Source organism: Mugil cephalus, chromosome 4, assembly GCF_022458985.1.
Source record: "Mugil cephalus isolate CIBA_MC_2020 chromosome 4, CIBA_Mcephalus_1.1, whole genome shotgun sequence".
Taxonomy (NCBI): domain Eukaryota; kingdom Metazoa; phylum Chordata; class Actinopteri; order Mugiliformes; family Mugilidae; genus Mugil; species Mugil cephalus.
Window position 1 is genome coordinate 28,472,417 of NC_061773.1, and position 26,905 is coordinate 28,499,321.

The following is a 26,905-nucleotide window of genomic DNA, read 5'->3' on the forward strand; positions in this document are numbered from 1 at the left end:
GCTAACTTAAAAGAGGCTATCTCTTTTATACGTACACTATATACACAGGAATTATTATTATTATTATTATTTTTATTATTATTACTTTTAAATTTACAGTACATATTTTACGTTATTTTATTTCCCAGTTTTACATTTATACTTACATATTTTATTTTACCTGGTGTATTTCTCATAGATTTGTACATATGCAAATCTTGCTTATAATATTATATGTATTTATTATATCATTATTTATTATTATATTATTGTTAAATCAGATTGTCTTACAGATTACTTTTTCCTTTTACTAGCGTTATTATTATTATCATTATTCGTGCAACTATGCTCCAAGTAATTTCCCTTGTGGATCAGTAAAGTCTGACTGAGTAGACGTTTATAAATTAATAAAATAAATTCTACAATGTTTGGAAAGTGTTGGATTTCATGCATCACAGTACAGTAATTGTTTTCTTATAGCAGCATGAATAAAATTAATAAATTATATAAACTATAATTCATTAATTTGATAAATGATAAAGGTCACAGTCTCACTAAAAAATAAATCTCTTCGCTCGTGTCCCCTCTACAAAACTTTAAGTTCAGAATTCAGTACAAAATATATATATTTAATTGCATATGGATAATTTAAATATAAAATACAATTGTAATATTACTTGTAGGAATCAATTTCATAACAGTTTCATCAAGCTGCGGTTTTAATTGTTCCGACACACTGTGTTTGTGTTAGAAGATTGGGATTTATTACTATGACACACTCTGGAAGCAAATACTTATTGGACATATTGTTTTTATTAAATTCTGTAATAATCCGTTGTATGATTAAGTGAAAACATACAACACTAAATATGTACAAACAGTGCCAATAACATTATACCATTGCCATTAATGTTCAGTATAATTTTTTATTTTAAGCATTAACTACTTCTCAGCTACCTGACTATTGCAGAATAAAACTATCCAGTTGTATCCGTCACAAGTAGCAAGTTGCTCTCATGATTATTTGACACATTTTATCAGTAAATTATTCAGCAAATGTCCCCCCATCACTCCCCAGTGTGGGGAGCTAACTTTTAATATACACGGAGATGTCTATTATAAATAGATCCCAAACATTTTCCTAGAATCTTCCTTCAACACTGGAGCTACACCTTCGATGTGGAAGTTCAATCTGAGCGAGTTCACCGCTTAAAAAGAAAAAGAAAGTTATATCACAGACACATTAAGTCATTTAAAAGCATGTCTCAACAGTGACAGCAAAAGTACAGCCTTGATTCTTTTCTTTTTGTTTTTTTACATTCATTGTTCTTTTCATACACACAGAAGCAACAACCTACAACAATGCAACATCACGACTGTGAGAGCAAATCTAAAAACACATTCTCTCTCGCAAATGAGCGACGCAGCTACACACTATCAATATTCCGATGGTTGATGACTTGTTGAAACACTGCGTGAACCCCACACATAACCTTTCACACCCCTCCACAATTTACACTTTGGTGGGGGAAAAAAAAGCAAAAGGGGGCAACTGCAATGTTAAGCTGAGTAAGTGTAACACGTTGACGTAAAGAAGAGAGGGAGAGATTTTTCAGGACAGAATCAGAGCCCGGTTGGGAGCGTGGGATTTCAGGGAGCGGAGGTAGCGACGAGCTTTCTCCGTCATTATGAGCTGGTCTTTCGTTTGTCCACAAACGACCTTCTCCCATTCTTTAGACATCTGCAAAGAGAAAAACAGACTCAGGTTAAAGTAGAAAAGAGAGTCGACTACTGACTGTGTTATTCACCTGCGTTTTTTCTTTTTAAAGAGTGAACTTACAGGAACTGGAGGAACCGTGCTGGGAAATATGGCGCTGTCACTAGGTCCCAAGAGGAAGCCCTGATCCAAAATGTTCTCATGTCGCTTGCTACAAAGTGAAGAGGAGTTAAGTGAAACTAACACGGGTTCTTCCTGTAGTCAAACAAAAAAAAAAGAGGGAAGAAAAGTCGATTTAGGGTTGATTTAAGTCCAGTCACCAGAGTGTCAGCATTAAATGTCACATTTAGACGCGACGTTACCATGACGCTGTGCTTGGCTTCGGTCTTTAAGAACTTGCGTTTGGACGTGGGCAGCCCCTGGCAGTCCACGACGTCCAGGGCTAAGGATTTACGCACCTTCTTCATAGGAGGGCGATGCTGTGATGAATGATAAGAAACAAACAGGTTTCTGCGTAAATACCTTGAACGGGAATAATGTGTAAGCGCTGAGCTGAGCATGTGTGGAAGCTGAAACATGTCATTCTTGTACGGCGGTGACAGTTGAAGCCGAGAAATATTTGTGTCGCGGGAGTGAATGAACAAAGCTGGTTGTGTGAAGGAAGACTGTCACTATGCAGCATAAGTCCAAGGACGTGACTCTGCAAACGCGATGTAGTGTGGAGATACCAAAACGAAGCAGTTACCCTCCAAGATATAAACTATATTCTATAAACAACTCGGTTTATATACTTTAACCTGTGCTTGTATTAGTACGCATGCCAACGCTAGACTGCATTACACACTAATTTATAAGCATTTAAAAGAACTGAAGGGACGTTAACGAGTAGCCGTTAATTAATGAATTGCTGTTTATTTGCTCAAAACAATGCAACACGTTTCCAGAGCTCAGGGATTTTGTGATTCTCAGCTAATGGCGGTCTCTGTTGACTAAATTAATAAAAAGAACTTTTTATTAACTTAATTAACTCACTTCTTCTGGCTCAGCATTTGCTCACCAGACAATAAACTGTGTAATCTCATAAGGAACCTTATGAACTGAAGTGGGAAAGCCGGCTTTTGTGTTTTTTTGTGTCTTCCTGCTACATGGAACAACTTTAGGTTATTTTAGAGCCTACGCACGTAGCCTAGCACGTAGCCTAGCATGTAGCCTAGCACGGTAGCCTAGCTCAGCTTTGTTCTACTTCCTGCTTCACTTTCAACAAAGGCGACTGAAACTTTCACCAAAATGTTGCCAAAGTCGTCACGGTGACGCGTAGTTACATTTATTCTCAGTAGCCAACTTAAGATTCATTCATTCATTAACGCAGACGTCTAATCTGCCTGTTACTCTGATCTCAAACTGCAAAACTCAGTATCTCAAGTTTGACTTGATTCCCGTTTGTGTGCAAATGTTTTACCTGAACATTTCTATGTGATGCAACTCTTGCTTGGTCTCGTCTCTCTTGTAAAAATCTATATTTAGCTCAATAGGTTAAATAAAAGCTTAAAAAAAATAGATAATTTTCCTGTCAGTCTGTCTTTGTACTAAAAACTTGGTATTTCTTGGTTAAATGCTTCTTTTTCACATGGAATAAAGAGTCGACTCAGGGAGAAACAGAAATGGTACCTGCACATTTATCAATACAATTCACAAACTTCTCATCAAACGCTGAAAATCTCTTATCTCTGCTGCCTCTAAGAAAGAAAAAGTTGCCTAAAAGGAGCTGAAGAATCAAATTGACTTTTAGTTACCGCAGTTTTGCGCCTTTGCTCCGGTGGAGTTGAACGTACAACGACCAAGTCGATCCCCGTTTCTCTCAGGATCACCTCGTTTATGTCGTCTTCGAGGTTCGGAGACTGAGGCTGAGTGAACGCAGCAGAAATAATGGCTGTTAATTAAAAGGTTTAAAAAAACAGAAAGATGAGGGTTTTAAGAGACGATACGGAAAAAAATGCTGACCAGCGGCTGCAGTGGACCGTACTTCTCCATGGCGTTTTTGAACGGCGTCGGAGTTCGTGGAGTCGTACAGAGCTCTGACTTGTAGTTGGGTGTAACAAATCTGTAGGAAAACAATGTTACATTGAGCAGAGAACACATTTAAGCTGCTAATGAATTAAGGCTAATAACATAAACCTGGTGTAAGCTGCTACTAGAGATGCCTACTCTGTGTTTTTATTGTCCTTGGAGTAAACCATTAAAATGAGAGGAGATTAAAGGACTAAAAATAAAATCTGTGGATTTTATTTCCCCTTTCTTTAATGACCACTTACACCGAGTTTTCCTTCTGAGTGAGGGGCGTCTTGTCCCGCTGTAGAGGGGTGGTAACGATGGCTTTCTGGCTGCAGACCGGAGTGGACGTGAGCGACGGGTTCTCCAGGTCGTGAGTGTCCTGCGACGTCCACATGTTGAGGAACTGCAACAACACACATTAATCAGCGGACGACTCCAGGTCGGCACCGGCCGGCGGCGTATTATCACGGGGGAGGCAGCTCTTACTTGGGATGGAGAAAAGGGCAAGATTTTAACAGGGGTGCTCTTGGGAGTCATGGAGTTATTAGTGTCCGGAGACAAGGCGATGCGTCTCCGGCTTTTGCGGTTCAGGATGGAGGGCGGCGTGACGCCTCCAGGAGAGATGGGGATGAGCTCCCCTTTGCTGCCTTTGCTCAGCTCCTGCAAGGCGCTGCCCTCCAGGCGAAACTGGTGACGCTCCGGACTGGGACTGTCCTCGGGCAGGTCGAAGGCTGTGAGGTTGCACCAGCCGTCAATGTCCTTAGAAAGGAAGAGGAGGAGACAATTTATTAGTCCGTTGTACATCTGGTGCAAATTAGCTACAAATCCCTGTAAACATATAATAAACTGGAAATAAACTCAATACATAAAAACATATAAACGGGCTTAAAAGGAGTTTTAATTGATATAATTAACTTCCTGAGACCCAAGCTTTTATTTGTAATGTGTTAATTTCTCCAAGGAATTATGAAAACTAAACATCATCTTTGAGCATCATGTTTAAACCCAACATCCAGCACTAAATGGCAAATAAAGGCGTCCACTTATGGGGACAACAGATCTAAATAAAGCAGAATGAGCTAACACAAACCTAAAAAATAATGTCCCCGTATGAGGACGCAGGGTTTTCATGTAGTAAAGCTTCATGCACTGCTGATATTTACCCCATTCACCATGTCCAGCACTTCCTTCAGTGCTGGTCCAGTAGGGGAGAGAAACCCGGAGCTGTCCACCACCCAGCTGGTACAGCTCATATCACCCGTGACGTCCGCATCAGACTTGGGACTTAAATTGTCCTTTGGAGAAGAGGTCGACTTTGACGGCCCCGCTTCACTGGGGCCAGGTTTAGTAGAGGCAGATGCATCTGGCAACTGGTTGACAAAAAAAACTGGTTGATGACAGCTGTTGTGTAGTACAGAAAAATTTATTTATAGCCAATTTCGAGATACTCTCAAGTGAATGATTAGTTTCTCACTGAAATCTGGGGTTTCTGCTCCGAGTCCTTGGTTAGAACATCTTGAGAGCTGCTGGGGATCTGTGTAATCAGAAAGTTTTTCATAAAATTTTACAAAGTTGAAACACTGCAACTGTCTTCAGGAGGAACATCGTGAAACGACGGCCTGTACCTGAGCATCCTTATTAACGCGAGCCAGCAGCTCTTCGAGCTCGTTTGGCCTCAACACCTCCCCCTTGTAGAAGCCCATCTCCAACTTGCGCTTGATAGTTGAATTCCAGTGATTCTTCACGGCGTTGTCTGTCCTGTGAGCAGATAATGAATGCGTTAAAAGACACAAACACACACACAGCTCATCATAGATGAAGAGGTTTATTTTTTTACCTTCCAGGAAGCAGCTTCGCGATCTCGGCCCAGCGGTTCCCGAGCAGGCGGTGCGCCTTGTAGATGACGAGGTCCTCCTCGGCCGTCCACGACGACTTCTTGACGCTGGGATTGAGGTGGTTGTGCCAGCGCTCCCTGCACTGCTTCCCCAGTCGGCCTTTGAGATGCTTGGCCACTGTCGCCCACTGTTTGTTGCCGTACAGGTTAACGAGCTCTATAACCTGGGGGAAATCAGAGAGCACTTAAATACAACTTGTATTCACCAATTACACTGGATATATTACTGTTTTTTGCTTGTACTAATGTATTTTATTTTTTAAGCTATCTTACATGTATACTTCTTTTTAATGGTGGTTTTTAAGAGTGGCTTTTTATTCCCTTCACAGGAAGAATACAACACATCATTCACAAAAATAAAAACATGCATCATATGTCATGTATCCTCCCGTAACATCAAGACAACAATCCCACCACCACACATATGCAACTAACATATTACAGACTCTTCAGTGATTTGTTCAGTTGTGTTATTGCATTCGGAATGAAACTTTTGATGAATTTAACTTTTTTTTCCCAGTTTATTGACCTGTAGCAGTGATCAGAAGGAAGCAATACAAAATATGGATTAAGGGGGAGGCTGGGATCAGGTGCAATGGTCTGTATTATTATTATTATTGTTTCAGTGCAACTAAACTTCTAACAAGTCTAACAAGCTCAAACCTTCTCATCCTCTTCTTTGGTCCAAGGTCCTTTAACCAATTCTGGATCCAAAACTTTAAACCAGCGGTGCTGACACTGGTGCTCAGTGTGATTCTATGAAGAAAAGACAAATAGCTTCAATCAGTCTGGTTTCTGATGGCATGAAACAGCCAAAGAGGCTTAAAGTAGTTCAGACTCACTGGTATATAGTTGGCTACAGACTTCCAGTCATTAGGTCCAAGTTTCTGAACCAGTGCCTTCAGCTTGTCGTCCTGTAAACAGAAATAATTAAAGAAAAGAGCCAAATAGAGCCAAAGACATTCAGAATACGCAGGTAAGAGACTCACCTCCTCTTGTGTCCATTTCACCTTCACTTTCCCACCGTCCTTCGGCTCGGCCACATCAGAGTCCGTGTCTTGATGCGCGGCCTCCTCTCCGTCCTCACTGAGAAACAAACAGCCGTGATGATGATGATGATGATGATGATGATGGTAATGACCATGAACACGACTGACTGACTGATCAGGGCAACGCAGGAACCGCTGACCCGCCTTTATGGGGCTTGCAGCTGAGCTCAACCTGATTATCTGGTTTATTTTGAGGGTTTAACATTCAGACTCAGATGCAGAAAACTTTATGTGAACAACCTGGTGTGCAAATCACGACAAAACTTTCCAAAGTGTCCATAGAAGACGTAAAAATGGCTGCAGGGATAAAGTGCAGACAGGGGAAGTGTAAACAGGTGTCACAAGGATTGTATATTTACATGTTGTTGCACAGTATGAATAATAAATAATAAGAAATAACAACGGAAGACAGGTGTGTAAAAGATCCAGGGGAAGGAGTGGGTGTCCAACATGGCGCTTGGTGGCCTATATAGATATCCTACAGACATTATCAACTAAAAGCAAAGCTCTAAGGGTCACTGCATGATTTATTTAACTGAGTCAACACATAGGGCAGCTGCAATAAAAAAAAAAAGACCCTGAAACCTGCGTATCGTGTCCGGAAAAGGGCGGCGGTACGAGGAGTGAGTCCAGGGGGAAAATGCTAATTCAAGCCCAAACGAGTGCCTTTAAAGGCCGAAAAGTTAAATAGTCACATTAAATGCACTCGTGGTAAAATAAAATAAGAAAACATACCAATGCTATATTTAATTAATATATACGTATAGGAAAAAAATAATCATGTTACCCGCGCGGCCACCAGGACATTTCCCTCTGTTTCTGGTTGTTTACAGTCAGACGGTGAGTTCCCTGTCGCCTTTGCACGTCATATGCACGTATCCTTTGAGTTAATATATGTTGGTGTGTGGTCGTATCCCGCCTGGTTAGTGTCTCCGCGGCGTGGACCGTCGTGGCGGTGGAGGTTCGTCGTGTTTTTGGGGCTGTTTCTGGGGGAAATGATGAGCCTCTCTGGAGATCCGCGCTCCTCGGATTTCTATCTCGCGCCCTTCTCAATCGTAGACGCCGCACAGTGACGTAGATGCGCATTAGATGTGCGCGTAAGAAGACTGGGGGGTTCCAGTGGGACCTTCAAAATAAAAGAGGCGGTACTTAGACCTACTGGGTAATGGCTACCAACACTATATTATTTAATTATATTAGTGAATTGTATATAGTACTACACTGTATATACGACTAAAATAATATGTATATTATTTATTAAACGTAGGCTCATAGTGTCATAGTCCTAAAGTTATTTTATTACTTATTTTACAGTTTTATATTTTCCTGTTTTATTTATTTGCTTTGTTATTATTATTTTTATTTTGAGTGTTTTATGTTATATTTCATTCTATATTTTTATCTTGGATTTTACTTCATTCGTTCTTATATCTTACTGTGTTTTTATTTTTTGTCAATTTTATATTATGTTAAAATGAGGAAAATAAAAAAGTAACAAGCAAAATGAATATATTCTTTTTTTTTATTGAAAAATGAATTAGAAAACCGTGTTGACAAGGTATAATCCAACAATTTGAGATCAATTTGTCATTAATTACTTAATTTCTCTGCAGCAAGCTGACCATATAAGCAAAATAATATTTAAAATGGCTAAAGATGCTTCTTCTTATATCATTATAAACTAAGTGTGTTTGTGTTTTCCACTTGGACAAAACAGGGCGATTGTGTTTAGTATTTTCATACTATTAAATGGATGAATTAGTGGAGAGAAAAGAAAAATATTCATAACATCATCCATAACAAGCAGTTGATGTCTGAGCCTGGCTTCATTTATTTGTGACATTATCATTTTTTAAATATTTTTAAGTAATATCCATTCAAAATTCTTGTGTCTATACCATTTCTAGAAATATTTAAAGTAAACTCTGGTAAACATAGAAATAAAACAGGCAATTATTGTAGTTTAAATCATTTTACATATTAATAAATAAATATTGGCATGAACCTCCTCTCCTTGATGAACTGCTCGGCCTCCAGGTGAGTCAATTAACCAGAAGCTCCAGCAGCTTAAAACCCACCTGCTGCACAGTTTGCAATCACTGGCTCAATGGAAACAATGGAGAAAGCATTTGTTCCTAAAGGTAAAAACAATAAAGGTGATAATCTGAGATGTGAATGAACAGATTTGATTCACAGTCTCATTTAACGCTGTACCTTTCAGATATGAAAAGCTTCGAGTTCTCGTCTCCGTCTGAGCTCGACAGAAAGTTTTTTGAGGAGCAGAGTTTGCTGTCGGCCTCGTCGCTGGAACAACTGTCCACGTCCAGCGTCCTGAATGACAAAACAGCCGAAGGACACGACACCAGGGTGTCCATCCTGGCTTCTCTCTGCCTGTCCTCCGACACCATTTCTCCCTGTCGGGGGTTTTCGCTGAACGGCGTGAGCACTCAGGAGTCTGGCGGTTGTCATCTGAACGTACCTTTGCTGGGGAAGTCCTCCACTCCTCACATGCTGCTTCCAAAGCCCAAAACGTCCGCTGGTTTCGACCAGTCGTACGGTGACCTCACAGGCTCGCAGATGCTATGGGACGTGTCTCTGATTAAATCGGAGAGCGGCAGCCCGAGGTTCTACGTGGAGTCCAGCGCTCTGGAGCAAAGTCCCAAACCTCAGCGGTCGCTGGCTGAAGTTTCTCCCTGATCACGACCGAGAATATACACTTAAAAGGGTTTGGAAGAAGCACGTTTACAGAGATCGTCTGCTTCTGCACTCACCATGAGTCAAGGATAGATCACAAGTGGATTTTAGAAGAAGAAGAAGAAGAAGGTGGAAATTGCAATGGTGAGATTTATTTGTATTGATTGCTTTGTACTTGGTGTTAAACTCATGTCTGAGCTTGTTTTAAATTTGCTTTGGTTCCACAGGAGCGACGCAAGACTTCATCAAGATACGTCTTCATTTTTTATTTGTTTTTAAAGGTTTGAATATTTAAATAAAGTATGGAAAACTTTATTGGTTTTGGTATACAATTTTTTTACAATAATATTCATACAAATATATAAAAAGTTAAAATATTTAGCTCTGCAGTTTTCTAAACGCCACGGTACCGTTCTGATGCTGTCGTCCACAAGCAGCACAGCCCCTTCTTTACAAAGACGTACTAAAATTAGCAAACATTGAAAAGATGTTTTCCTTGAATCCTCTCACAATGGCGTGAATCGTGCCTCTGTGTCGATGTCATGCTCCTGAAAATAGGTGAGAAAGCGTTTTATTAGGTGACGCCTTCAGTGCATATTACACTCACTTGTAGGAGAATTGTTTCATTTATTTTTTTCTCACCTGATTGAGTTTCTTGAACTCCACAACTTGAAAGAAAATGTGCTCCAGGATGTGCATGGCATCCCTCTGCTCTCCCAGCTTGGGAGTCACCCCCAGGATTTCGCCACATTTCCGCACGTAGAACTCGAGATCGTCGTCCGTACCTGTAAAAGGAACCAGCGTTTATTTTTTTTTTTTAATTAAAGTACCTTGGAATGTACTTTTAAAAGTAACCAAACAAACATGGACTCACATTTATTCGTGAGCTGTGCGAGGCGAACTTTCTCCGACGAAAACGTTTCATCCAGATCAAACAGGTCCAGCATGGGTGGAGGCAAATCGTTCAAGGCCGGCGGAAAGACCTGAAAGACAAACCATCCTCGGTTTAAACTTCTGCAGCTTTAAACAAAATGCCTGGTTTAATATTTAAGTTGCACATGAGACCAGAAATGAACCGTGTTTGAGGTAAAAATAAACAGCTCACAGCAGGTTGAAGTTGAGGCAGAGGCGTCTCAAACTGTGGCGTGATGAGCTGAAGAGGTTCATCTTTGACGTTAAGCTGCTTGTAAGCGCTGCAAAAAAAAACAAAAGTTTGAACCATGAAGGAAAAATGACCGTGATTAGGGATAAGAATTAACTGATGCATTTTTTTTTTTTTTCCATTCTCACCTGATGACTTGGGGTAAAGTGTCTGTTGACAAATTGAATAAAGACATATCGAAGAGGGACGTGAAGTCTCTGGGGTTTTCATCGCCCTCCTGTAAACAAACTCTGAGCTGCTCTGATAAACACCCTGTGTCTGGTAACATGGTGTAATCTGTGATCTGGAGAAGAAGGAAGAAAAATAAATATATATATATATATATATATGGATGAGGCCTCAACTAAAAGCCGATTCTCCTGTCGCGTAAACTACACTAACTCACCTCTGGGTCTTCTGCATCAATCTGATTCAGCTGAATATTATCAGTCATGAGCCACTGGAGCACAACGTCCTGAAATGAAATGAGACCCGGTATTAACACGTGTCACATTACCTGGTTGCAGGTGTCCAGGTTTAAGTGTGAATAAGGAGAACACATGAAAACACGTGCATCCCACATTCACTGACTGAGTTTTTCCTCATTCATTCAGAAATAAACTACATCTTGACTAATCATCTGTGAAGGGCAAATGCACCTGTTCACTGAGACCCTTTTCCATCATGGCAGAGGTAAATAACGCCTTAACATATTGCCACACATCAACTCTAAACAGACGTATCCAGAAGAGACATCAGCTGTTTCGATCTTCTGCTTATTTGCATACAGACACAAAAACTGTGATTGCATCTCAAGTGGTTTGCTCAAGACGCATTTCACTGTCAGAATTTAAATACAGGTACTTAATAGCGATGTGAGGATACTTCCCGATACCAGGTCTTTATGCTGTAAAATTGATTCTCAAATCGAAACATCGATACTTCAGTCATTGGAGGTGATGTAACACAGTAACACAGTGGAAAGTAACAAAAACATTAACAAACAAACCTTGTGAAACACCTCGGGTTAAACCACAACACAGAATACGAGGTATTGGATCAGTATCGCCGATACCAGCCTGGATTTTACTCAGTATCGGATTGGAAATTGGTGGTATTGAACATCACTAGTACTTAAAGCTGGATACTGTTTAGTCCACTCAGGTTTTATCATGTCCGGACAGATTCCACAGGATCAAACTTCACAGTCAAAAGTTCGACCTAAACTCACCATGATTTTACTGTTCTCTTCCTTTTCTATGTATTGATCGCTGAACATGTGGCAGGAACCCAAAACCGCCAGTTTGCCCGACTCCTTCACAAGATACGAGACACATTTCAGCATCATCAGACAGGAACATTATGCAGGTGTCGGGGAAATGAGTGAGGAGGTTAAAGCCTCTGACCTTTCCCTGATAGAAGGCCAGGACGGGCCTGTTGAGGGGGAAGCAGACTGAACCGGTGGACAGGACGGCCACAGCCGGCTTCATCACGCTCAGCGTGGCACCATATGGGTACACAAATGTGAGAGCCCTGTAGAAATAAATTAAAAAAATATATATAATTCTAAAACAGCTCTTAAAGTCAACTTGTAAATCCAACACTTGATGTAGATGACATTAAAAAAAAACCAAATCATTTACTGTGCATTGTTTCCAACATTTTCATCTTCAATAATTCCTGTGACGACTTTTCCAGCTGCACGACTGATTTCTCTAAATGAGAAAGACAATTGTGACTTTAGAAGAGGTTTTACAAATAAATGCTGATATGTACATGCTAGTATGAGTGTGTATGAGGAAAAATAACGTGATGTAACAACGAACCTGTTCAATACACCATTGGAAACAAGGGCCTCCTTCGGATGGAAGTACTTATAATACACATTCCTCACAACAGCATCTGTAGCACAAATAATTAAAAAAGACAAACACCACGAGGTTAAAAATAAGTGCAATAAAAATAAAAACTTGCAGCAGATAAACAGATGGACGTCAACAAACATCAACACGCACCGTTGTTGATCATGATTCCAAACTCCTCCAGGAGAAAATTGATGTTTGTGTCATATTTCATTTCTCCTCCTTCACCAAGCATCACCAGGATGTTTCCTCCTCCGTCCAGGTAGTGCTTCAGCACCTCCAGCTGAAAGAAAACGAGAACAACGGTGTGAAAACACTCGTCTGCAGACATTTCAAAGCAGCATTACGTATACACACACACACACACACACTTGCCACAAAACAAATATCTTACAATAAAGCTTAAGCAACAGGAGACATGTGAACATAAATTATTTGACTTTATCATCAGCCGGTCAAATATTTTGACTTTTAATCTTTGTTTTGTGCAGTGTGCAAATAGCTTTACTGTACTGTTGTAATTGTCTTATTGTATTTAAATAATAATATAAAAGCCTGGTCAGGGACAAAGAAGGCAAATTAACGGAAGCTAGAAGTTCTTATATAAATCACATTTTCTCAGTTGTCTGTGGCAATGTTGTTTGTATATAAATAATATATAAATAAACAGTGATGAGTGAGTTCAGACTGGTTGGCAAAAGTTTCTGTAACATTATATTGCTTAGAAATGATATTATGTCACCTCTGATGCTGTGAACTTCTCTCTTGGGCCGGTGGTTATCCACAACTTCACTCCCTTCATCTTCTCCAGAGACAGCTCATCCTTCATGCTAAATGTATATTTAGATACTGAGATGATCTCAAAATCACAAAAAGGGACATAAAGGACACTGTACATGTCTAAGTAACATCCACATGAAAGAATATCAGGTCCAAAAGTTTCCCAGCAGGACATTGAATTGTCACAAGACGGTCAATGATATTTACTTCTCCTGTCAGTTAATATCGTGGCTGCTCTTCTAATTAATTAATTAACTGTTGCTATGGTTGCCACATCTGCCGTAAATCACCCACCGTACGTCGCATAATCACCCCTGATAGGCAACAGTTTAGCATGGTATAACTAGGAAAATGTAAAGACATGAATATTACAATGAATAATGTTTTTTTCTCTGTGTACACGTTAAAACACGACAACAAAATGCTAATCCCAGAAAAAGCGAACGTACCTTTGTATTCTCCATTGAGCTCGTAGCCTCTTCTGTACGTGTTTGTATCCACTGCTCGTAGTAAACAGCTCTCGCTTTGAAGCATTGAACACCACAGTATTGTGCTGTTCTTTCTCCATTCTCTACTAGGTTCACTCACCAAAGCTGGATTTCACATGCATCCTAACAAAACAAAAACATTTGTAGTTCGGGTTAGACGCTGTTTGCTTACTCTCTTCGTACTACTTCATATTTGCTCGCTATAAAGTACGCACGTTTTTTTTTTCCCCCACCAGCTGAGACTGACATTCCCGTGGATATTTACCTAATATTAATGCCTAGATGTTGTAGCAGTGTGCGAGAACAACGAGTTTGCTTTTAGCAAAGCGCATCTAAACCTGGGAATCTGAGCTAGCCATGTAGCTAACCGCTAGCTATCATAACTTTAGGTAGTTTTAGTCGCTGCTTCCCTTTAATAATATTTGTTTTCAAATAATCTGATTAAACCATAGGCCAATAAAACATATGCATCATTATAAACCAGCTCCATCTGAATCGTAACTTACAGGTTTGTCGATTAAGGCCTGTGTCCTCCTCGTCTCTATGGCAACTCTCGTCACTAGGTGACATTTCCCGCCTGAGCCGCTAGGAGGCATCAGAGAGCAGAGATCTGACATCATCACATGTCGCTTCATGGTCAGGTGCCTCCAAAAGGTCAGATTATACTTTATTGGCCAAGTCTGTGTGTGCATGTGTGCTTCTAGAAATAAAATGTCCTGTGTCGACCCATCTCTCACTCACTGATCAACTTATTCAGAAATGCAGTGATATCGAACTAGTCCATGGAGAGATGCAGCTGCTAGAAAACTGTCTGCATGGGATGTTACATGCACCCACAGCTTACAATGTTTAGCACAGGTTTAAATTCTGATATGCTTCTGATCTGGACACCCAGTGAGCATGTTTCTTCATTACACCTGTCGGCTCAAAAGAAAACTCAAAGCTATATCTAAATAAAAAGACAGACTATTTCAAGGATTCATTGCGTGCTGTATAGTGAAATGAACAGCTAATGGCAGCCTGTGAAACAGAACATGCATCAATTTTTCACTGGGTATCTGCAGGTTTCAACAAGTCAAATTTAAGACTTTTTTAAGACCATAATAAATACAATTTAAGACCCATTTCACATCCATACTGGCAGAAAGGAATTACTTGCAAAATCTATGAATTTATTCACAGTTCTTTCACATTGAAATACAAAATGCTTAATCTAACTTAAAAATAAAAGAAGCCTCTCTTTTGCTACAAATTGTTGAATTGGTATTTACTCATCTTATACAAAACATTAACTGATTAGCTGCTCCTTTAGTCACAGCGCTGCTAACAACCACAGCTTTAAATGCATAACTAGTGTTACTGTACGGCAACAAGCTTATAATGTTGAGGATAATATTCAGTCTGAGCAGTTAGCCTGTTAGCTTGTTAGTAACTTACTAATTAGAAAGTGTTGTATTAGCACAACTTGGCCAAAGGAAACTCAAGTGATGCTGCTATGCTCCGCTCTAACACACTGTGGCACACACACAGCATTCCCAAAAACATTTAAAAGCGAGACTGAAGTTTATACATTTCAAAATCATATTTAAGACATTAAGAGAATTTTAGACATTTTAAGGTCTTAAATTCAAATTATTGGATTTTAGACTTTTTAAGACCCTGTGGATACCCACATTATCATTTATTTTTCTCAAAAACACTGCATAAAACACAAAGACAGGCACAATAGTTGAATATTATGACGCCATTTTATTCGATAGCCGTATACAGTATAGTGTGTGTTCAGTCCTCATAGCCCTGTTTGTAGGGTCCACTCATGATTCAACGTCATATTGGTTTAAATCACGAATGAGATCCTCCTAAGTTCACCATAGCTGCACAGATTCTCAGGATCTTATCTATTTTAGGAGTCATGGTGATCGGGACAACCTGTGAAAGTATTTTGTAATCTTTCAAACGTCCAACTGCTCTTCTCACGTGAAATACTACGTTTGCAGTCGGTCCAGTGTTTGTCACCTGTTCCTCAGGTAGCTGCCCAAGCTCCTTTGTAAAAGAAGGCAGCACCAACTTCACCTTTCTCTCCAACAGCAAATCTTTTATGGTAAAGCCTCCATCTGCCACAACCTCATCTCCAGGCACCAAGTAGTCCAATATTCTCGAGTCCCTGGTGATGAATTTGTTACTACATCGCCCCCCATACGCGGCAGAAACAAACATAATCAGTCCGCACGGGGCAACAGCTACCAGGTATTTCACTGTGTTATGTGAATAATAATGGCTGTGTGATTCCCGTCTGGAATTAAGGTTTTCGGGTTTTTGTAAAAGGCTTTCGCTGAAGTCTAGAAGACATGTTACGTTAGGGAAGTTCCCCTTAAATACTGCAGGCATGGTTGCACGAATGGTTTCTCTGGGAAGCCATGGAATTAGAGGTCGCAAAACTTCATCCAGTTTGTCAATCCAGTATGAGATGATCTTGCTAGCCATGCTCTGTGAAGTATGAAACCGTCTGCTCAGATGGCCGACGACCTGATTGGTCTTTAATTTCATAAGTGTCATGAGAACTTGATCTTTCACCGGCAGTGGAAGTGAATTATTGGCATGTCCTTCCAGTGTTGACACAAGCGTGTTAAATGTTTTTAAGGCTATGCCGATGTAGAGCAAAGCGTCTGCATCATTTTGAAGCGTGAAGTAGCCAATCTCATCCTGCACGTCGTGGCTATAGTCCGTCTCGCAGTAATCATGATCCTGTAGTGCAAGGTCTTCCCACTGTGTCTGGACCGAGCACTTCTGTAGGTCAGGGGGACTGTGCAGGACTTGAGATGCTGGTCCGATCTGGTCTGAGGCAGGTGAAGTCAAACCCGATGTGCAGTCTGATGAACATAAAAAGAGCGTGGCTTAAAAAGTTAGATGGTAGGACAGTAAACACTGCAGAAAAGTCAACATGTCACTCGGCTTTACTTTAAAGTTACAGCTGAATTTTATTATTTTTACGCTACTTTACTTTAGCATGTGCTGCTGGGTATCGTAGTCTACAACAGTACCTCATAATTTACCAGGTAACACATGTTTTCTATTGATAATCTTAATCTGACAGGTTCCTTAAAGAGGTCAAATAACTTTAGTGGAGTAAAAAGTCATATGTATATATGAGATATAGTGGACCAGAAGTAATATATATATATATGTGTGATAATATTATATTAATGCTGATCCATTTGTGTAAATTTTACATTTTTAAAGCAAGTTTATATGAGATTAAGACCTGTAACGTCAATACTGTGAATCATTTAAAGGTAAATTCTCAGGTCTCTGCTTTATAGCCACACACAATATAAATAAATCTATATATATAGACTGTGTCTCAAACATTTGCATGACACAGAGTAACTTAAATTTAACTTACGAGGCCCATTCTCGACGTTTTCATCCGTCTGGGTGAACTTTGGGGGGACGAGCATTGGCCTCTTCGCAGGAGGAGGAGGTCGGTAATAACCCAGATAAAGTTCCGGATCGGGGTGCAGTTCTGTCGGATGTTTGTCGACGAAGTGGTAGGAGCAAACATACACTCTCTTCGGAGGATGTTTTAGCTTTAAAGCCGCGAGCCACGCCAGCTTTCGCTGCTCCTTCCTCGGCATGGAGTGCAGGGCGTAGGGCGCAGGGCACGGGCATTCTCGGCGTAGTTTCTGGTGCTTAAGACAAACGGTTTCCGATAAATTTTTCAGTTTCTTGGAATTGTTGTGGCAGTCTGCAACGGAACAAGTTGAACCTGAGGTCATTTCTTTTAAAATAAATAAATAAAGGAAACTGGGGTCGGTCAGCTTTTCCTCGGTTAGTTTCGATCAGCTCGCAGCATCAGAACCAGTGGAACACGGGAAACATCAAACCGGCAAGCGGAAGTAGAATTACGTCACGGCAGAATTCCCCACAGGCAACTCGGCTCCCTCCCATAGACTTCTTCTTCTTCTTCTTCTTCCTGTTCCCTCTTCTTCTTCTTCTTCTTCTTCTTCTTCTTCTTCTTCTTCTTCTTCTTCTTCTTCTCCCCCTCTTCTTCTTCTTCTTCTACGTCTTTGTATTGTACCGCGGTAGAAAACTATAACAGTGCGTAAGCGCCACCCTGTGGTCTGTGGTGATGACTGCAGTGGTTTACAATCTAATAAATCGTTCAGTATAAAACATACCGATATACACGCAAACGCACCTAAATAAATCTCACATCCTTTAATCTATTCCTGTTTCTTTCAAAAAGTTCCAGAACATATCTGGTGATCCGATCCTCTAAACAAGGCCTCGACACTAATTTTCTCACTTTCTGTTTTCCTTTTTAGTTTAATTCTTTCCTTTTTTTATACTTCATAACGTTACATGTTCTATACTTTCTTTGCGACTGTCACATTTTCCATCTTGATTCTGTCACATAACGTATGTAAAGTAGAATTTAATCCTGTGTGACCTTATTCTCATCCCTATAAAGAGAAATCTTTCCTATTTCCACCTTCATTTCTCCCGGAACATTTCTGCAGAGCGGCCTAGTAAAGTAGTTAAATATACATTATTATCTAATTAAATAATTGCGTTAAACGGTTTAAACCCCGTTTTCAAGTTTCATACTTAAACGCTTAAAGTTATGTTTTGATTTTTGTTTGTTTTTTACTCCACGCTCCGAAATGGCTATTTGACGATGCTAAGCTAACGTAGTAGCGTCGGAGTGTTGGTCTTTAAAGTGTCAATTTCGCATTTTAAATTACAAAAATACACGCATATGCACTTTTTGTCATCGAGTGGTGCTAACCAGCCAAAATATATTCCGTTAAACTTTGTACATTAAAGTTAAAGAAGTCGAGTTTACACACGTGTCGTTGCTAATTGTCCTGCTAACTTTACAGTAAGAGTTTTATGCTACTTGTTGACGTGTATTCTACACAAACTACACTTTAGTTTTGTAAAGTCGGTGTGATAACATGTTTGGACTGTTAGACTGTTTGTTGGTACCGTGTCATTATGTAATGTAACCGTAATGTCCATGCTTTTCGACCATTTTCATATGTTACATTAAAATAAGTGTCTTTTATTACAGATTATAAACCTGTTCACCTCAAATACTGTAAGTTTGAATTGGTGCATCTACATTTATATTCCCTCTCAATATTTACAGCACGGCACTGATCGTATTCCTCCGTATTCCTCAGATGGAGAATCCCACATTTAGGAGGATCCTGAACGGGACCCTTCTGCTAAAGTCAAATGACTGTTGTTTAACCACGGTTCTTGTCTCCGTAGGTTCCACAGGTGTTTGTGGAGGCGCATGTGAGGCTCCTCCAACCCGGGTCTACGAGTCTGAGGACCGCTCCAACATCCTGTATGTAAATGGGACAAGTGTGAATGTCTAAAAGTGTTAATTATCACACAAAGCTACTGATTTTCATATGACACTTTGTCTGATCTTCACAGATTCGTCAACTACCTGCGGAGGACGACACCAGCTCCTGGCTCGCAGATGGAGAACGTCGTCCGCTACGTCCGGAGCAGAGACAGAGAGCGAAGGAGTGAGTGCTGTAGCCACCACCACCACTGGCAGCTGCACAGCTTCTGTCTCTGCCCGGCAGACAAGAACAAGTGCATTGCAGTGTGTATTTCATTTTGCAGTTGTGTGAATTTTGTGGTCTCGAACAAACTTTGTGTAGCGTGCTCTTTGCTTTGAAGGTGCCACATAAATTAAACAAATTTATTTGCCGTGCTGTCGCTTTTCAGATTTGCATCTTTTGTCGGCGGGCGGCGTTCTCTGTCTGCAGCGCAGACGACGGACAAGGCCAAAAAGCTGGCGGCCTCGAAGCCTTTGCTTCCAGGTGAGCTACAGTTCAGCACGTGTAAAGTACAGAACTTTGATTCCTGTGTTCTCCATTGACTTAGAGCAACGACACACAAGCTGTGAACAGTCACACACACAAACCAGCATTACTAAGTAAAATGAAAACTGCAGAAGAGGGCGTGAAACTGCTTCATCTGTCCACACAGAGTCCAGCACATGTAGGGTTGTACACTGAGTAGAGTCTCATGGCCGCCTAGTGGCGACAAGAAGTTACTACACATAAAAATGTGTAAATGTGTCAGAAATGACAATAATATGAATATTTTTGAAGGAAAATGAGGAACGCTTCACGAATTTGCGTGTCATCCTTGCGCAGGGGCCATGCTAATCTTCTCTGTATCGTTCCAATTTTAGTATATGTGCTACCGAAGTAACACGAGTGTGACCTGGGTGCGTACAGTATTTATATGACTGTGTCCCAGCGTGGCCCCAACACATGGTTGGCTCTTACACAGAGGCAGTCTGGGGTTCAAATGTGTTCATTCAGCCAGAAGGGCATGGTTAAAAGGTCTGGGATCTGGACTGTGAGCTCCAGAGCAGCTGTGATCCACTGTAAAAAGGTCTGATGAGGGTCTAAACTAGTCTGTGTACTGTATGTTCTGCTCAGGAGCTCCCAGGGGCACATGGGAAGTTCTGTGTGACGAGTCTTTACATCAGGACGAGAGGAAACAATAGAGTAACTCAACCCCCCTCCTCCCACATTTCTCATAGAGCCTCCTGTACAGTCAGAGGGGGAGGTTAGAAGACAGGGAGGGGGGAGACACAGGTGAGGTCCCTCCAACCTGGTCAGGAGGGACAGGCTCTTGTTGGATTTGGGGACTTTAAATTTGAGACCCTGCAGAGCTTCTATGAGTCTGAGGACTGATCAAATACCTGCTACGTAACCAATGTTATAAATGTATTGATTATTTAAAATAAATCTGTGATATAATATGATGACACCTCTGATGAAGCTTACGTTTCCATGTGAACTGTAATTCAGCATGTGTGACACACAGAACTTTAATGTCTGTGTTTTCTATTCATTTGATGTCTCCTTTGTTGTGTTTAATTACAGTCTCCTTCAGACCAGATCTTCCCTCCAAGACTTCTGAGGAGCCCTGGGATGAAGAGCTGGTTTCTGTCTGCGTGTTTAGGTCTGTGTCTGAATTTCTTCTTCCTATTGTCATTTAAAAACAATGCAGTCTGAGCACAGGAAACATGGAGATGTTTATCAGGTGTTTTAATTAAAGGCCAGCTCTTGAGTACAGATCAAACACATTTGTCATTTCTCATTCACTTCCATTCAGTCAATGCTTGGTTTGGCGGCATCTATTGGACGATAGAGGAACTGCAGGTTGAGCTGCGATGTCTCCTGAGATTATGGTGACCGGACGTGGTGTCCAAGCTCTAAATGTTCCAAGATTTCATCTTATCTAATAGCAGATTTACTCCAACATAGGAAGGAGGCTAGGAAGAGCTGCTATTAGCTGGGACGCTAAGAAGAGCCATCGTTAGCTTGGAGCCCAGAAAGAGCTACCATTAGCTGCAGGCAAGAAAGAGCTACCATTAGCTGGGAAGCTAGGGAGAGCTACTATTAGTTGGGAGGCTAGGAAGAGCTTCTCTTAATTTGGAGACTAGAAAGAGTTACCATTAGCTGGGAGGCTAAGATATTAAGACGAGCTACTATTAACTGGGAAGCTAAATAGAGCCACCGATAAAAGAACAACATGTTACACTGGCGGAGCGGAATTCAGGAATACAAAGTTTTGATTATGGCTTCATGGAGAGAAGCAAAAGACCAGTGAGTGTGAGTTTAGGTGGAGAGAGTAATGATCTGGGACTGAATGTAGCTCAGTCTCGGTGCTTATTGAGAAATGTTCTGCTCTGGAGATTTGGTAAGCTCTACTGACCAACACTGCACCTTGTTGCACCTTATTGCACATATTACTGCACCTTATTACAAGTTATTGCACAACTTACTGCAATTTTCGGGGGGAGTCGTCCAAAATTAACAAAAATGAAGACTGCCACTGATCGCCCGCTTCAATATTTACATTGTACAGGTACACAGTGTTTTCATCTTGCTTTTCTTGACCACATCTGCTGGGTGGGTAAGTTAGTAAGTTAGTGCTTCTAGCTCTGTACAGTGAACATAGCAGTGTTCTGTGTATTCATCAGATTAAAGCACCACTTCAATTCTTACAAAGTAACAACAATATCCTATAATAATAAAATAACAGGCGCATGCACAGAAATAAAGTGTTAATGATTATTTGTTCATAAATGATGTGAAGGAGGTAAAAAGGTGCAGGAAAATACTCTGGTACTGGTGAAAATGTAGAAAAACTAGACCAGACCACCACAGGGTGGCCAATCGGGGTGTCCCCCCCCCCATGCCACCATGGCAGCCCTGCCACTGATTACACTTTACTGCACCTTATTGCATATTATTAAACCTTATTGCACCTTAATGGACATAACGGCCCCTGACTGTTTCTTACTGCACTTTATTGCACCTTATTGCACCATACTACAATTTATTGCACATTACTGTACATAAATATACCTTATTGCACACAGTGCTGTACCTAATTGTGCCTCAGTGCAACTTATTACACTGTATACATCTTACTGCACCATAATGCACATCTTACTCCATATTACTGCACCTTCTTGCACCGTACATTGCACTGCTGCATATCAGCTGATTTATTTAATTACTATATCTTATTCAGAATGTTTATTTTTTTTTTATTTTATTTTTTTTTCCTTTGCATTTGTTGTTCACTTAGATTTTTAATCTCTATATTCTGAACATGAAGGGAAATTGACAATGAAGACAAATACAATAACACAGACATTTCATATAATGCATAAATTGTTTTTAATAATTAGAATAGCACCATAACTGTGGCCTTTTATTAAGACAGTAGAATCCGCCATCTTGAATCTTGAATCTTGACCTCACTGCTGTGGTCACACGCCTCTCTGTTGCCATAGTGATGATGTCACGGAGTCTCTGTGTTGCCGTGGTGATTACATCACTCTTTTGATGTTGTGAGGATGTCATATGATGCGATGGAACCTCCTAAGCCACGCCCACAATTAGCAGAGATCAAAGGCACGATGCCTTTGAGATCAAAGGAACCGTGCCTTTGATCTCTGTGTCACCTGACAGAGACCTTAAATAGCAACAGATTCTTCAGAGATTCATCCGATATTCATCAGAGATTCATCCGATATTCATCAGAGATTCATCAGAGATTCATAAGAGATTCATAAGAGATTCACTTGATCTTCGCCAAATAACGACGACAGTCAAGTAAATAGAAAGAGTTAGATAGTTAAATCGCTCGATCTTCGCTAAAAAAACAACGCCGTTCAGGTAGTTTGACAGACTTTAAAACCCGTCACCCTACATCCAGGATAATGTATCGTAACACGACACCAACAACAGTTCCAATGAACAGTGGAAGCTATTCCCAGACAGAGGAAATCCCACAGATCACAATGGACACAGTTTATCCACTGATCCAATCCTTTTTCAGGAGCATCACACCAGACCAGTGGGCATGTTTGAGTTTAGGTAAACCAGACGATGTTACCAGTTCTATGCTGGCACAGCTGCTGTCAGACTTGATAGAGCTAATTTCTAAATCATTGCTGGAGAAAATCAAACACAGGCATCTTATTTCTGAGGAAGTTGTCTTGACCAGCGTGGGCGACACACTTCCTCAAACCTTTGCTCAAGTCCTGGACATTAAAGAAGAGGTCCGCTCTGAGAGCTTAGAGGGGTTGACCAGCTTAATTGCTCAAGACGTAACTGAGAGCGTCAACTCCATCCTCTCTGCTGGCGAGGACACTGAAGAGCAGGAAGTACAACGACACGTCACTCCCAAAAGAAGAATTAGACGTATGGTTCGTTACATCAGCAAGATGCTGAAAGAATTTATTGGGATGATGACACACAAATCTCAAACAAATAAGAAGAAAAGTGTGGCCACCCCCCGGAAGACGAAGACACTGACAAAAAGACAGAAGATCTGGAGTCCACAAAAATTAAAAGTGGCATTCAATCATTTGACGCATACACCCAGGAGACAGCCTCCATAGGAGACAAGGAGAGCTGTAAGACTAAAACACCAGAAACTGACACAGACAGAGAGGAGATCCAAGGAGAAGCAGTCCCAGACTTATCTGGAGATGAAGAGGTCCAGATTCCTAAATCCAGGACGTGCAAACTGTCCCTGAAGAGAATGGGGGGCATAATTCAAGGGTTCTTTGTGAAACCTTTATTCAGAAAGCCTCGTGCTGGAGTCACAGTGGCATCAACACAGTCACCAGACGTCCCACAGCTGAACTCTGTGAAGGTCATTGTGCCTGAGCAGCAGCTTCCAGATGTTGCTGCTGTGGTGCTGGTTGTACCTGAGCAGCAGTTTCAGGAAGGCTCCGCTGTGAGGGTGGTTGTACCTGAACATCACATACCAGACGACAGAACACCTCCAGAATGTGGACACCAGGAACCCTCCTCCCTGGAGATCATAGTAGTGGAAGATGAAAACACTGAGTCTGAAGAAGAGACCAAGAGCTTCGCAGTGAGCCAGGCTTCAATTGTTTGTCCAGAGCCCAAGAAGAAACTGTCTCTGAAATTCAAGACTAAGGGCTTTTGTGTTAATAGGATTTTCAAGGTGCGACCTGCTGTAGTTAGATCACCCTCTATGAAGTCATCAAAAGCTGCCTCTACAGATAGAGTTGGGTCTCAGCAGCAGGTCACTACTGTGGTGGTCACTGTTCCCGATGAGCAATTTTCAGAGGCCACGGCTGTGGTGCTCCTAGATCCTGAAGTCAAACCAGCCCAAGACTTTGAGCAGCTGGAAACCTCCTCTCTGGACAGAGTAGTTGAGGACAGCACTGCTCAGTCTGAGGCTGAACAAGTTCAGGGTCTGAAAGAAACAGATCCAAAGTCCAAGAAGAAATTGTCCCGGAAAGGAACCATTTGTAGAGGCTTGTGTGTGAAACCACCTGCCCAGCTCTCACCAGAGGCCACCACCGTGGAGATCCCTGCTCCTCAACGCCAGTCACCGAAAGACAAACCAGCCCAAGACTTTGAGCAGCTGGAGACCTCCTCTCTGGACAGAGTAGTTGAGGACAGCATTGCTCACAACATCCCACTTATCACTGTGGACACGCTTCGTCCACTGATCGAATCGTTTTTCTGCAGCCTCACAACCGACCAGTGGGAATGTTTGATATTAGGTAAACCAGATGAGGTTACCAGTTCTATGCTGGCACAGCTGCTCACAGACTTGACCATGCTCATTTCCAAATTCATCCTGGAGAAAATCAAACAGAGGCATCTTATCTCTGAAGAGGTTGTCTTGACCAGCGTGGGTGACACACTTATCCAAACCTTTGCTCAAGTCCTGGACATTAAAGAAGAGGTCCGCTCTGAGAGCTCAGAGGTGTTGACCAGCTTAATTGCCCAAGACGTGGTTGAGAGCGTCAACTCCCTCCTCTCTGCTGGCAAGGACACTGAAGAGCAGGAAGTACAACGACACGTCACTCCCAAAAGAAGAATTAGACGTATGGTTCGTTACATCAGCAAGATGCTGAAAGAATTTATTGGGATGATGACACACAAATCTCAAACAAATAAAAAGAACAGTGTGGCCATCCCCCTGGAAGACGAAGACACTGACAAAAAGACAGAAGATCTGGAGTCCACAAAAACTAAAAGTGGCATTCAATCATTTGATGCATACACCCATGAGACAGCCTCCATAGGAGACAAGGAGAGCTGTAAGACTAAAACACCAGAAACTGACATAGACAGAGAGGAGGTCCAAGGAGAAGCAGTCCCAGACTTATCTGGAGATGAAGACGTCCAGACTCCTAAATCCAGGACATGCAAACTGTCCCTGAAGAGAATGGGGGGCATAATTCAAGGGTTCTTTGTGAAACCTTTATTCAGAAAGCCTCGTGCTGGAGTCACAGTGGCATCAACACAGTCACCAGACGTCCCACAGCTGAACTCTGTGAAGGTCATTGTGCCTGAGCAGCAGCTTCCAGATGTTGCTGCTGTGGTGCTGGTTGTACCTGAGCAGCAGTTTCAGGAAGGCTCCGCTGTGAGGGTGGTTGTACCTGAACATCACATACCAGACGACAGAACACCTCCAGAATGTGGACACCAGGAACCCTCCTCCCTGGAGATCATAGTAGTGGAAGATGAAAACACTGAGTCTGAAGAAGAGACCAAGAGCTTCGCAGTGAGCCAGGCTTCAATTGTTTGTCCAGAGCCCAAGAAGAAACTGTCTCTGAAATTCAAGACTAAGGGCTTTTGCATTAATAGGATTTTCAAGGTGCGACCTGCTGTAGTTAGATCCCCCTCTATGAAGTCATCAAAAGTTGCCTCTACAGATAGAGTTGGGTCTCAGCAGCAGGTCACTACTGTGGTGGTCACTGTTCCCGATGAGCAATTTTCTGAGGCCACGGCTGTGGTGCTCCTAGATCCTGAAGTCAAACCAGCCCAAGACTTTGAGCAGCTGGAAACCTCCTCTCTGGACAGAGAGGTTGAGGACAGCACTGCTCAGTCTGAGGCTGACGAAGTTCAGGGTCTGAAAGAAACAGGTCCAAAGTCCAAGAAGAAATTGTCTCGGAAAGGAACCATTTGTAGAGGCTTGTGTGTGAAACCACCTGCCCAGCTCTCACCAGAGGCCACCGCCGTGGAGATCCCTGCACCTCAACGCCAGTCACCGAAAGACAAACCAGCCCAAGACTTTGAGCAGCTGGAGACCTCCTCTCTGGACAGAGTAGTTGAGGACAGTATTGCTCACAATGTCCCACTGATCACTGTGGACACGCTTCGTCCACTGATTGAATCGTTTTTCTGCAGCCTCAAAACCGACCAGTGGGAATGTTTGATATTAGGTAAACCAGATGAGGTTACCAGTTCTATGCTGGCACAGCTGCTCACAGACTTGATCATGCTCATTTCCAAATTCATCCTGGAGAAAATCAAACAGAGGCATCTTATCTCTGAAGAGGTTGTCTTGACCAGCGTGGGCGACACACTTATCCAAACCTTTGCTCAAGTCCTGGACATTAAAGAAGAGGTCCGCTCTGAGAGCTCAGAGGTGTTGACCAGCTTAATTGCCCAAAACGTGGTTGAGAGCGTCAACTCCATCCTCTGTGCTGGCGAGGACACTGAAGAGCAGGAAGTACAAAGACACGTCACTCCCAATAGAAGAATTAGACGTATGGTTCGTTACATCAGCAAGATGCTGAAAGAATTTATTGGGATGATGACACACAAATCTCAAACAAATAAGAAGAAAAAGAAGAAAAGTGTGGCCACCCCCCTGGAAGACGAAGACACTGACAAAAAGACAGAAGATCTGGAGT

At 41.6% G+C, this 26,905-nt stretch overlaps 3 protein-coding genes and 1 non-coding gene across 4 annotated transcripts; all 4 read right to left on the minus strand.

Moving 5' to 3' along the window:
- Positions 1–773: 773 nt before the first annotated feature.
- On the minus strand, positions 774–7,770 carry mybl2b (v-myb avian myeloblastosis viral oncogene homolog-like 2b). Its single transcript, XM_047581855.1, has 15 exons — positions 7,479–7,770; positions 6,632–6,728; positions 6,485–6,556; positions 6,306–6,398; positions 5,586–5,806; positions 5,374–5,506; positions 5,223–5,282; positions 4,912–5,118; positions 4,235–4,507; positions 4,009–4,151; positions 3,698–3,797; positions 3,490–3,600; positions 2,059–2,175; positions 1,820–1,951; positions 774–1,720 (listed from the first exon to the last, which is right to left on the minus strand). The coding sequence occupies exons 1-15, from the start codon at positions 7,496–7,498 to the stop codon at positions 1,592–1,594; spliced, it is 1,908 nt and encodes a 635-aa protein (XP_047437811.1). The 5' UTR covers positions 7,499–7,770; the 3' UTR covers positions 774–1,591.
- Positions 7,771–9,630: 1,860 nt separating this feature from the next.
- On the minus strand, positions 9,631–14,271 carry ift52 (intraflagellar transport 52 homolog (Chlamydomonas)). The gene is made up of 14 exons (XM_047583213.1): positions 14,163–14,271; positions 13,618–13,779; positions 13,131–13,218; positions 12,542–12,671; positions 12,353–12,428; positions 12,170–12,241; positions 11,933–12,059; positions 11,758–11,841; positions 10,933–11,001; positions 10,676–10,830; positions 10,491–10,578; positions 10,260–10,368; positions 10,028–10,170; positions 9,631–9,933 (listed from the first exon to the last, which is right to left on the minus strand). The coding sequence occupies exons 2-14, from the start codon at positions 13,734–13,736 to the stop codon at positions 9,892–9,894; spliced, it is 1,302 nt and encodes a 433-aa protein (XP_047439169.1). The 5' UTR covers positions 13,737–13,779; positions 14,163–14,271; the 3' UTR covers positions 9,631–9,891.
- A 1,114-nt stretch (positions 14,272–15,385) lies between these two features.
- si:dkey-56d12.4 (uncharacterized protein LOC799220 homolog) lies at positions 15,386–17,640 on the minus strand. The gene is made up of 2 exons (XM_047583331.1): positions 17,060–17,640; positions 15,386–16,526 (listed from the first exon to the last, which is right to left on the minus strand). The coding sequence occupies exons 1-2, from the start codon at positions 17,430–17,432 to the stop codon at positions 15,499–15,501; spliced, it is 1,401 nt and encodes a 466-aa protein (XP_047439287.1). The 5' UTR covers positions 17,433–17,640; the 3' UTR covers positions 15,386–15,498.
- A 2,153-nt stretch (positions 17,641–19,793) lies between these two features.
- LOC125007519 lies at positions 19,794–19,899 on the minus strand. The gene has a single exon (XR_007112733.1). It is a non-coding gene; the product is annotated as a U6 spliceosomal RNA (small nuclear RNA).
- Between the last annotated feature and the right edge of the window lie 7,006 nt (positions 19,900–26,905).